Source organism: Anomaloglossus baeobatrachus, chromosome 8, assembly GCF_048569485.1.
Source record: "Anomaloglossus baeobatrachus isolate aAnoBae1 chromosome 8, aAnoBae1.hap1, whole genome shotgun sequence".
In the NCBI taxonomy this organism is placed as follows: domain Eukaryota; kingdom Metazoa; phylum Chordata; class Amphibia; order Anura; family Aromobatidae; genus Anomaloglossus; species Anomaloglossus baeobatrachus.
In genome coordinates, this window is record NC_134360.1 from 234950749 (window position 1) to 234963543 (window position 12795).

At 47.4% G+C, this 12795-nt stretch overlaps 1 protein-coding gene across 2 annotated transcripts in view; it reads right to left on the reverse strand.

Moving 5' to 3' along the window:
* Positions 1–12795, reverse strand: part of PATJ (PATJ crumbs cell polarity complex component) — a 272880-nt gene that overhangs the window by 199481 nt on the left and 60604 nt on the right. For both annotated transcript variants that reach the window (XM_075320380.1, XM_075320379.1), the window contains exons 17-18: positions 1966–2121; positions 807–869 (exon numbers count right to left, since the gene is read on the reverse strand). In XM_075320380.1, the coding sequence (XP_075176495.1) occupies positions 807–869; positions 1966–2121 (219 nt within the window). The remainder of the gene's footprint in view (positions 1–806; positions 870–1965; positions 2122–12795) is intronic.

The following is a 12795-nucleotide window of genomic DNA, read 5'->3' on the forward strand; positions in this document are numbered from 1 at the left end:
AAAACGGCAGTCAAAAAAAGAATTGACATGCCGATTCTTTCTTCTGCAATCAAAGCCACAAGGAAAAAAGAAGCAACGTGTGAACAGCCTTTCTGAATTCTCATAGACTTTGCTGGGGAAGGATATGCATGCAGTTTAGGACAACAAACTGCACTATGTGAACAGGGCCTAAAGCAGCAGCTAAACTCCCACAATTGCCTGCTCTCTAACTAAGAAAACCAAGCAGAATTCTGAATTTAACCTTTGACGAAAATGAAGGAGGGAACATCTCATAGCTTCATACAAAAAAGAAAGATGTAAAACAATTTGCCAAATTTTCCACTTTTTAAAAAAAAAAACAAAAAAAAAAACCACAACAAAGGACTTTTTGAGGAGTATTAAAGGCGTCTGGGAACCGCCATTCATCTGACTGCCCGCAATGTAATAGTACATTTATTGTGGAAGAAATGAGTGCTCAATTCATCAAACAATTTCACCAGAATTCTGGATCTGGGGTAATGGTGGCACCGCAGGGGCGTCACCTAATTCCACGATGAGCCGGGCCGTTCCTTACGCCAGTTGTAAGATTTCTGGATTGGCGCACGCCGCTCATCAGACGCTCGCGATTCATGAAGAAGAGTACACGTCTTCAAGAATCCAGAGCGTTTGACTACACCAAGCCCCTTCATCAAGGCGGCCAAGAAAACCCCCCTTTCTTGATGTATCAGGGCCTAAAGGTGAGTGAAGACGGCTTTATTTTAAACCGTGATTTTTTTGTGAGTGCAAAACTCTGCAAAAACTATTTTCCAAAGTTCAATACACTTTACCTTTTGCTGATATTCGTCACTTGCTAACTCCGGAGACGTGAAAACGTCATCCTCTTGGTCCGCCTACAGAAAAGAGGCAAAAATAAGTGACAGGACGAAGACGTCAAGATAAGACGGATACAAAGAATGAGGGGAAAACTTCACGATACTAGAACTACAGTCAATATCAGCCGGAAATAGACAGATTAGTTGGAGCGATTTTTAAAGGGGTATTCCTACCTTACATAATATCATAAACACAGAATATGCAGTACTGTAAATGCTTAATTGGGGCCTTTTTCAGGATTTATGGTGCAACTTCTTCTTCAACAGGAAAGTGGTAGCAAAGAATGAGCAAACAGATGATGTGGTACCCGTCCCCCCAGAAATTAGGTTTGCATTTGTGGATATCCTCTTAAAAGGAATCTGTCAGCAGGTTTTTGCTACATCATCTGAGAGCAGCACAATATAGGCAAAGAGGCCCTGAATCCAACGATGTATCACTTAGATTACTGGGTACAGCCGTTCTGACACAATCAGAATTTGTAGATTAGCAATGCAGCAGAGCTGAGAGAGCTGCCCCCACCCACACCAGGCTCGCTATAGAGATTGCACATTGACAGTGAGGTGTCAGAGGAGGGAGCGTGCAGGACTGCAGTGCACGTGACAATGTAGTCCAAGTAATGATAAGTCCTGCTGCTTAAACAAACCTACCAAAAAGACAACAGATCTAACCTTTACAAGACAGGCATCCCTCGATTCTATGGTTTTAACCCTTGCAGCATGCTGGCTTCAGCTTACATAGAAAAAAACCTGCTGACATATTCCCTTTAAGTTAAACCTAGTCTTAGAGCAATGATTAAGCCTTTTCTTATACTATAGCGATGACACACAATACAAGCACAACTCTGCCTTAAATCATACCCAGAATATGCCTATGAGCAATCACTAAGCTAAACGCCAAAGACAAATTATGCAAAAATTAATTTTCAAAATCTCAAAGAATGCCAATGTATCTCCTTTATGTAAAAAAATCAATCTCAAAAAAAAAAAAAAAAAAAAAATCAAAAAACATTGGAATTAGTTGTTTTCTTTTTCCTGGTAAGAACCTATCCATACACTGGTGATAATCATGCGGTGCAGAATTGACCGCTGCCACTGGTCACCGCTGCGCACTTACTCTGTCACTTCTCAGGTCTTTTGGATTGTCTACAAAGTTATCATTTTCATCGTCAACCAAGCGGCGGCAGCAGACCAGTGTGAATGGCGGGGGCACTTCTTTAAGGAAGGATATAGCTTCTCGGCGAGATTTCCCGTACAGCTGGACTTGGTTCACCTGTAAAGCAATGGTGATGGGTTTTACGGAACATGCAGATGAAAATACATGTAAAACGTGAAAGTGTGCACAGTAGCCTGATCCTATAGGCCAAAGACCGTTTTATTTTCTGATATGCTCAAAATGGCGATAAGACAATAAGGCAATAGAAGATTGTTATCTGAAAGTTTTCCTTTGTCAAAACTGTATTATATATAATATTATACCTTTATGTTATTTTTTTTTTTTTTTAATTTATGTTGACACAAAAATAATGAAATAATGATAAAAAAAACAAAAAGCTATGGCTCTCAGAGCAGAATGAAGAAACAAGCAGAGAATAGGAACTCCGGCACACTCACTATCACCCTTAGAGACACAGAAAGTCGGAAAACATGAAACTGATGTCTAAATCCTTTTCTTTTTATTTTGTAGTGAAAAAATGTGTCAAAAGTGCTGTACAATGGTCCGCCAATCACAACGTTTCGGCCTATTTGGCCTTCTTCAGGTCGGACGGGCTTAAGGATAGAAGGACATAAAATGGATGGATATGCACAGGACACTATTGTTAGACCAATGCTGAAGTGCTGTGTGGATTAGGGCATGCAAGTTAGTCAGTATCGGGATATACTATACGTAGAAGGTAGCAGGTAGCACTGTTATCAAGGCTTATGAGTCCCAAACATTGTATTTAATCAATAGTATGGTAGTGCAAGATCATACGCAAAGGGTCTGGATTACATTGAGGCCAACACCTCAGTGATCCATAGTATGTGGATAGGTCTCTGACGTGGTCAGACGTCTAAGATGGCCTGTTAAATATGGTGATTCCCATTGATGACTGGAGTAATGTATGGGGACCAGGGATGAAAAAGCCACAGTGTGGTCACATTTGTCAGCACTTAAAAGGAATAGATGTTGGTTTAGGTAACTACCTGACTATCTGAGACTCCACTGATATTTAGTCTGGATAGGGGTCCTAGAGGTACAGTGGTGGGAGTCCGGGTAGCATGTGCCTGCGTGGTGTCAGGGGTGAACCGCACCACCCATAGGACGTGCGGTTACTGACTAACTTGCATGCCCTAATCCACACAGCACTTCAGCATTGGTCTAACAATAGTGTCCTGTGCATATCCATCCACTTTATGTCCTTCTATCCTTAAGCCCGTCCGACCTGAAGAAGGCCAAATAGGCCGAAACGTTGTGATTGGCGGACCATTGCACAGCACTTTTGACACATTTTTTCACTACAAAATAAAAAGAAAAGGATTTAGACATCAGTTTCATGTTTTCCGACTTTCTGTGTCTCTAAGGGTGATAGTGAGTGTGCCGGAGTTCCTATTGTCTGACTCATTTTTCTCCAGAGCACCCACAAGAGGTGATGCGAGGTTTTCTCTGCACCGAAACAAGCAGAGACACCTGGGATTTTTTTTTTCCCAACTCATTTTATTCTTGTTGCTCCACTGAATTTTCTGTGTCTTTTTTGTGTTTTTAAATCTAATATAGTCCAGGAAAGATGGATCTTTTCTTATTAAGTGCTAATATTTATGGTCCTGTACAAGGAGGCGAGCCTAAGTGGTAATTATGCCCCCCAGAGAATCCTGTACTCCCTGCCCCTTTAGTAAAGACCATAAAAATGTGCACTTAATAAAAGAGCAATGGCACAAACTGAAACTTGTAGGGCAGATTTACCTATTTAAAAAAATAAAAAAAATTACATATTTACATACATTACACATATATATATATAATATATATATATATATATATATATATATATTACAGTACAGACCAAAAGTTTGGACACACCTCATCTCTAGAACAACTGTTAAGAGGAGACTTTGTGCAGCAGCCTTCATGGTAAAATAGCTGCTAGGAAACCACTGCTAAGGACAGGCAACAAGCAGAGGAGACTTGTTTGGGCTAAAGAACACAAGGAATGGACATTAGACCAGTGGAAATCTGTGCTTTGGTCTGATGAGTCCAAATTTGAGATCTTTGGATCCAACCACCGTGTCTTTGTAGAGAAGGTGGACGGATGCACTCTACATGCCTGGTTCCCACCGTGAAGCATGGAGGAGGAGGTGTGATGGTGTGGGGGGGGGCTTTGCTGGTGACACTGTTGGAGATTTTTGCAAAATTGAAGGTATACAGAACCAGCATGGCTACCACAGCATCTTGCAGCGGCGTGCTATTCCATCCGGTTTGCGTTTAGTTGGATCATCATTTATTTTTCAACAGGACAATGACCCCAAACACCTCCACGCTGTGTAAGGGCTATTTGACTAAGAAGGAGAGTGATGGGGTGCTACACCAGATGACCTGGTCTCCACAGTCACCAGACCTGAACCCAATCGAGATGGTTTGGGGTGAGCTGGACCGCAGAGTGAAGGCAAAAGGGCCAACAAGTGCTAAGCATCTCTGGGAACTCCTTCAAGACTGTTAGAAAACCCATTTCCGGTGACTACCTCTTGAAGCTCATCAAGAGAATGCCAAGAGTGTGCAAAGCAGCAATCAAAGCAAAAGGTGGCTACTGTGAAGAACCTAGAATATAAGACATATTTTCAGTTGTTTCACACTTTTTTGTTAAGTATTTCATTCCACATGTGTTAATTCATAGTTTTGATGTCTTCAATGTGAATCTACAATTTTTAGAGTCATGAAAAGAAAGAAAACTCTTTGAATGAGAAGGTGTGTCCAAACCTTTGGACTGTGCTATATATATATATGACAGTGTAATTATATATATATTATATTATATATACACACACACACACGGTGGTACAAAAGTAGCACAGTATGTGTAATAGGGTTATCAAACATGGTGTGAAGTGAAACTGACTCAGTTGCTCTTAGCAACCAATCAGACTCCACCTTTCATTTTCCAAAGAGTTTGTGAAGAATGGAAAGTGGAATCTGATTGGTTGCTAAGGGCAACTGAGTCGGCTTCACTTTACACCATGTTTGATAGCCCTATCCATACTGTCCATTTACCTTTGGACCACCCTATGTATATTATAATAATAACTAGAAGGTGGCCCGATTCTACGCATCGGGTATTCTAGAATTTACGTATTGTGTAGTTAATGTATGATTTTTGTTATATATATATATAGATGTTGTTGTGTGTAGTTACCAAGTGTTTGTGTAGGGGCTGTACATGTTCTGGGTGTTGTCTGGGTGTGGCGGGGGGTGAGAGCGGTGTTGTATGTGTGTTGCGTTGTTTGTGGAGCACTGTGTGTCTGTAGCGTTGTGTGTGTGTGTGTTGCGCTGTTTGTGTGGGTGTGGTGTGTTTTGGGGGGAGGTATGTTTTGTGCAATGTGTGTGTGTTGCGTGGTATGTGCGTATATTTATGTATGCCGCGGTGTTTGTGTGTTGGGTGTTGTGTGTGTGCAGCGTTGTCTGTGTGTGTGGGTGTCTGTGTAGGGCGGTGTTTGTGGTTCCCAGTGTGTGTGTGTGTGTGTGTGTGTGTGTGTGTGTGTGTGTGTTGGGGGGAGGTGTGCACCCCCCATCGTGCTCCATCCGCCATGCTGCGCACTCCCAAACGTGCTCCATCCGCCATGCTGCGCACTCCCAAACGTGCTCCATCCGCCATGCTGCGCACTCCCAAACGTGCTCTATCCCCCATGCTGCACCAGCATCAGCCTCTCTGCCCCCAGCATCAGCCTCTCTCCTCCCAGCATCAGCCTCTCTCCTCCCAGCCTCAGCCTCCCCCAGCATCAGCCTCTCTTCTCTCAGCCTCCCCCCTCCCAGCCTCCCCCAGCATCAGCCTCCCCCAGCATCAGCCTCTTTCCTTCCAGCCTCCCCCAGCATCAGCCTTTCTCCTCCCAGCCTCCCTCCTCCCAGCCTTCCCCAGGATCAGCCTCTCTCCTCCCAGCCTCCCTCTTCCCAGCCTTCCCCAGCATCAGCCTCCACCTCCCAGCCTCCCTCAGCATCAGCCTCCCCCAGCATCAGCCTCTTTGCTTCCTGCCTCCCCCAGCATCAGCCTCTCTCCTTCCAGCCAACCCCAGCATCAGCCTCCCCCAGCATCAGCCTCTCTCCTCCCAGCCTCCCTCCTCCCAGCCTCCCCCAGCATCAACCTCCCCCTCCCAGCCTCCCCCAGCATCAGCCTCTCTCCTTCCAGCCTCCTCCAGCATCAGCCTCTCTCCTCCCAGCCTCCCTCAGCATCAGCCTCTCTCCTCCCAGCCTCCTCCAGCATCAGCCTCTCTCCTCCCAGCCTCCCCCAGCATCAGCCTCCGCCTCCCCCAGCATCAGCCTCTCTCCTCCCAGCCTCCCTCAGCATCAGCCTCTCTCCTCCCAGCCTCCTCCAGCATCAGCCTCTCTCCTCCCAGCCTCCCCTAGCATCAGCCTCCCCCTCCCAGCCTCCCCCAGCATCAGCCTCTTTCCTTCCTGCCTCCCCCAGCATCAGCCTCCCCCAGCATCAGCCTCTCTCCTTCCAGCCAACCCCAGCATCAGCCTCCCCCAGCATCAGCCTCTCTCCTCCCAGCCTCCCTCCTCCCAGCCTCCCCCAGCATCAACCTCCCCCTCCCAGCCTCCTCCAGCATCAGCCTCTCTCCTTCCAGCCTCCTCCAGCATCAGCCTCCCCCAGCATCAGCCTCCGCCTCCCCCAGCATCAGCCTCTCTCCTCCCAGCCTCCCCCAGCATCAGCCTCTCTCCTCCCAGCCTCCTCCAGCATCAGCCTCTCTCCTCCCAGCCTCCCCTAGCATCAGCCTCCCCCTCCCAGCCTCCCCCAGCATCAGCCTCCCCCAGCATCAGCCTCTCTCCTTCCTGCCTCCCCCAGCATCAGCCTCCCCCAGCATCAGCCTCTCTCCTCCCAACCTCCCCCAGCATCAGCCTCCCCCTCCCAGCCTCCCCCAGCATCAGCCTCCCCCAGCATCAGCCTCTCTCCTTCCAGCCTCCCCCAGGTTCAGCCTCCCCCAGCATCAGCCTCTCTCATCCCAGCCACCTCCAGCATCAGCCTCCCCCAGCATCAGCCTCTCTCCTCCCAGCCTCCCCCAGCATCAGCCTCTCTCCTCCCAGCCTCCCCCAGCATCAGCCTCCCCCAGCATCAGCCTCTCTCCTCCCAGCCTCCCCCAGCATCAGTCTCTCTCATCCCAGCCACCCCCAGCATCAGCCTCCCCCAGCATCAGCTTCCCCCAGCATCAGCCTACACCCTCCCAGCCTCCCTCAACATCAGCCTCCCCCTCCCAGCCTTCCCCAGGATCAGCCTCTCTCCTCCCAGCCTCCTCCAGCACGCCGTGCTCCTCTGCCGACACTCACAGATCCGATTGCATACACACACACACACACACACACCCGATCGCATACACTCACACCCACCCGATCGCATACACTCACACACACCCGATCGCATACACTCACACAGACACACACATTGACGATATTGCACATACGCGCTCACTCACAACATCCGGAGATACCACATGCTTCTGGCCATGTGATCCTCCGGCAGGTCCTGGAAGCTCACTGCAGCACAGTATCGTGGCCGAGAAGCAAGCGATATCTCCGGATGCTGTGAGTGTGTGGATGCGATCTGATGTGTGTGTGAGGTGTGTGTGAGAGTGAGTGTGATCTGATGTGTGTGTGTGTGTGTATGTGTGTGTGTGTGTGTGTGTGTGTGTGTGTGTGTGTGTGTGTGTGTGTGTGTGTGTGTGTCTGTTATGTGTGTGCGTGTGGATGTTCCGCCGCTGCAGGACCTTGATGCGCTGGTAACTATGCTACCATGGTTACCAGCGCATCCCGTCCCCCACTCGCACGGGAGCCCACACCAGCATATGGCGGCAAACCCCAGCAATGCGAGGGTTTGTGTCGGCTGGGTTGGCGGCGTATGCTGGTGTGGGCTCCCGGGGGTACAGTACTCACCTGGGAGTCGTGTCTCCGTGTCAGTTCGGGGGATGCGTGCGGGGGGCGGGGCCAGAGCGAGCGTGCATTGCGTGAGGGGGGCGGGGCGTGGCCGAGTTGCCAATACGTGCAGGGTGCCGGGGCGAGAGGCCAATCCGTGGGGGGGCGGAGCCTGTGCGAGCGGCCGGCCAATCCGTGGGGGGGGGGGGAGCCAGGGCGAGCGACCAATCCGTGCGGGGGGGTGGGGCCATGGCGAGGCCAGCGGCCAATCCGCTTTGTGTCACCGTAAGGACACAATTTTGGAGCAAGACAGACAGACAGAATAAGGCAATTATATATATAGATAATATTTATTATTATATTATTTTTTATTATCATATTACCGTGTGTATATATATATATATATAATATATCTCTATATATATATATATAATATATAATATATCTCTATATATATATATATATAATATATAATATATCTCTATATATATAATATATCTCTATATATATAATATATCTCTATATATATATATATATATATATATATATATATATATATATATATATATATATATATATATATATATATATATATATATATATATATATATATATATATATATATATATATATATATATATCTACCTACAACTCTGGCAAAAATTAAAAAGACACTTTCTCTCTTTATAGGTACATAAAATGTAAATTGTTCTTTTATTCTATAAACTACTGACAACGTCTCCGAATTTCCAAGCAATATATTTTGTATTTGCTGAAAATGAGAAATGGCCAAAATAACAAAAACAATGCATTGCTTTCACACCTCAAATAATGCAAAGAAAACAAGTTCATAATCATTTATAAACAACAATATTAATAATGTTTTACATCAGGAAGAATTCAGAAATCAGTATTTTGTGGAATAACCATGATTTTTAATCACAGCTTTCATGCGTCTTGGCTGCTTTCCATCAGTCTTTCACACCGCTTTTGGGTGACCTTATGCCACTCCTGGCGCAAAAATGTAAGCAGTTCTTCTTTGTTTGATGGCTTGTGACCATCTATCTTCCTCTTGATTACATATTCCAGAGGTTTTCAATGGGGTTTAGGTCTGGAGATTGGGCTTGCCATGATAGGGTTTGATGTGGTGGTCCTTCATCCCCACATTGATTGACCTAGCTGTGTGGCATGGCGCATTCTCCTGAATGCATGGGGAAGATATTAATCACCTAAAACAACTCCCGCCCTTACAAGGGCAGTTCACACCTGACCCTCACTGTGGCTTCCCCTCTTCTGCCCAGTCGTGCCTCCCGACATGTTTCACCAAACACATGGGCTCATCAGGGAAGAAAAAAAACTGCACACCATTGTAAAAAACAGGGCCACAAACTGTGCCGCTCACGTATGCACTAGACTGTAATAGACTGTTCATGTATTTTCAGGACTAATACTCTCTATTTTTTGTGCCCTGAGTTTGATTTATTTATTTACATTTATTTCGAGGCAACTTTTTCTGGTATATGTTTTCTATTGCCAATTTATAGTTTTAAAGTTTTTCCAGTGTAATAAGGCCCTGTGCGCACAGTGCGTTTTTCGCGGCGTTTTTGCGCGTTTTTCGGGTGCGTTTTTGGCCTCAAAACTGCATGACTTTGCTTCCCCAGCAAAGTCTATGAGTTTTCAATTTTGCTGTCCGCACACAACTGTTTTTTTAAGCTGCGTTTTTGAGCTAAAAAAAAAAAAAAAAAAAAATGGACATGTCAATTCTTTCCTGTGTTTTTCTGCGTTTTCTCCCCATGCAATGCATTGGAAAACTGCAGAAAAACGCAGAGATCAAAAACGCAGCAAAACGCAGCGAAAAACGCACCAAATCGCTGAAAAAACGCATGCGTTTTTTGACGCGGGTGCGTTTGTGCGTTTTTAGTGGCCAAAAACGCACAAAAACGTAACGTCAAAAAAACACAGTGTGTGAACTTAGCCTAAGTGTCTTTTATAACCAATTGATAATGATGAAGTCTATGTGACTGACTATATTGATGGTAAAATATTTTTACTACATAAATAATTAAAATAAAAAATAAAAAAAAAAAAAATACAGAATTGTTACAGACATGGCACATTTCCAAGCAAATACGTAATGTCGGTGATGTGATGTGTTGGGGGGCGGCCGGGACACTCAGCGACGCCGATCCGATTCTACATTGAAACTTTTCTGCAGACACATTCTTCACTGTTTACCCAACATTACGTCTTGTACTTGTAGGGGTTTTTTTTGTGTCAAAATATGTCATTTCTTTCAGAGCGAGATTAAATTTCCTACAAAACCTGATCCAACAGCCCTTTGAGGTTATTAAATTATGTGCACACGGAGTACTGACATGACAGTATAGCTCTTTAGGTCAAAATGTGCGTGAGCCGAATCCTGATAGACTTTACCAGAACAGCCTCAACTGGAAAGTTTATCCCTGAACCTCCGGCAGACTGACGTTCTGCAGGAAGAGCAAGGATTGGACAACATGGGGGGATGGGGGAAAGGTATTTTCTCTGATGAAGCCCCTTTCAGACTGTTTGTGATAGCTAGAAGAATGATTGTCTGGAGAAGACAAGGAGAGCGCTGCCATGAGTCCTGTGTCTGCCAACTGTAAAGTGTCCTGAGACCACTCATATGCGGAGGCTTCTCATCCATGGAGAGGTTCACTCACAATGTGTGGGGCTTCTCATCCATGGAGAGGTTCACTCACAATGTGCGGGGGCTTCTCATCCATGGAGGGTTCACTCACAATGTGCGGGGGCTTCTCATCCATGGAGGGTTCACTCACAATGTGCGGGGGCTTCTCATCCATGGAGAGGTTCACTCACAATGTGTGGGGGCTTCTCATCCATGGAGGGCTCACTCACAATGTGTGGGGGCTTCTCATCCATGGAGGGGAGAGTCACTCACAATGTGTGGAGGCTTCTCATCCATGGAGGGGTTCACTCACAATGTGTGGGGGCTTCTCATCCATGGAGAGGTTCACTCACAATGTGTGGGGGCTTCTCATCCATGGAGGGGTTCACTCACAATGTGTGGGAGCTTCTCATCCATGGAGAGGTTCACTCACAATGTGTGGGGGCTTCTCATCCATGGAGAGGTTCACTCACAATGTGCGGGGGCTTCTCATCCATGGAGAGGTTCACTCACAATGTGTGGGGGCTTCTCATCCATGGAGGGCTCACTCACAATGTGTGGGGGCTTCTCATCCATGGAGGGGAGAGTCACTCACAATGTGTGGGGGATGCTCATCCATGGAAGGGCCTCACTCACAATGTGTTGGGGCTTCTCATCCATGGAAGGGCCTCACTCACAATGTGTGGGGGCTTCTCATCCATGGAGGGGGCTCACTCACAATGTGTGGGGGCTTCTCATCCATGGAGGGGTTCACTCACAATGTGTGGGGGCTTCTCATCCATGGAGGGGGCTCACTCACAATGTGTGGGGGCTTCTCATCCATGGAGGGGGCTCACTCACAATGTGTGGGAGCTTCTCATCCATGGAGGGGTTCACTCACAATGTGTGGGGGATGCTCATCCATGGAGGGGGCTCACTCACAATGTGTGGGGGATGCTCATCCATGGAGGGGGCTCACTCACAATGTGTGGGGGATGCTCATCCATGGAGGGGGCTCACTCACAATGTGTGGGGGATGCTCATCCATGGAGGGGGCTCACTCACAATGTGTGGGAGCTTCTCATCCATGGAGGGGGCTCACTCACAATGTGTGGGGGCTTCTCATCCATGGAGGGGGCTCACTCACAATGTGTGGGGGATGCTCATCCATGGAGGGGGCTCACTCACAATGTGTGGGGGCTTCTCATCCATGGAGGGGGCTCACTCACAATGTGTGGGGGCTTCTCATCCATGGAGGGGGCTCACTCACAATGTGTGGGGGCTTCTCATCCATGGAGGGGGCTCACTCACAATGTGTGGGGGCTTCTCATCCATGGAGAGGTTCACTCACAATGTGTGGGGGCTTCTCATCCATTGAGGGGGCTCACTCACAATGTGTGGGGGCTTCTCATCCATGGAGGGGGCTCACTCACAATGTGTGGGGGCTTCTCATCCATGGAGGGGGCTCACTCACAATGTGTGGGAGCTTCTCATCCATGGAGGGGTTCACTCACAATGTGTGGGGGCTTCTCATCCATGGAGGGGGCTCACTCACAATGTGTGGGAGCTTCTCATCCATGGAGGGGGCTCACTCACAATGTGTGGGGGCTTCTCATCCATGGAGAGGTTCACTCACAATGTGTGGGGGCTTCTCATCCATGGAGGGGTTCACTCACAATGTGTGGGGCTTCTCATCCATTGAGGGGGCTCACTCACAATGTGTGGGGGCTTCTCATCCATTGAGGGGGCTCACTCACAATGTGTGGGGGCTTCTCATCCATGGAGGGCTCACTCACAATGTGTGGGGGCTTCTCATCCATGGAGGGGGCTCACTCACAATGTGTGGGGGATGCTCATCCATGGAAGGGGCTCACTCACAATGTGTGGAGGCTTCTCATTCATGGAGGGGGGAGTCACTCACAATGTGTGGGGGCTTCTTATCCATGGAGGGGGCTCACTCACAATGTGTGGGGGCTTCTCATCCAAGGAGGGAGGGGCTCACTCACTCTTTGGCCTGATAACATTGCCATGAATAAAGAATGGATCTAAATATCCTCCAAGAGCAACTATTGCCAATGATCCAGGACAATGCGGTGATGATGCTTTTTCCAGTATGATGGAGACCACGTCACAAGGCAAAAGCGATAAGGAAGTGGCTTGGGGAACAAAACTGAGATTTTGGGTCCATGGCCAGGGCACTCCCCAGATCT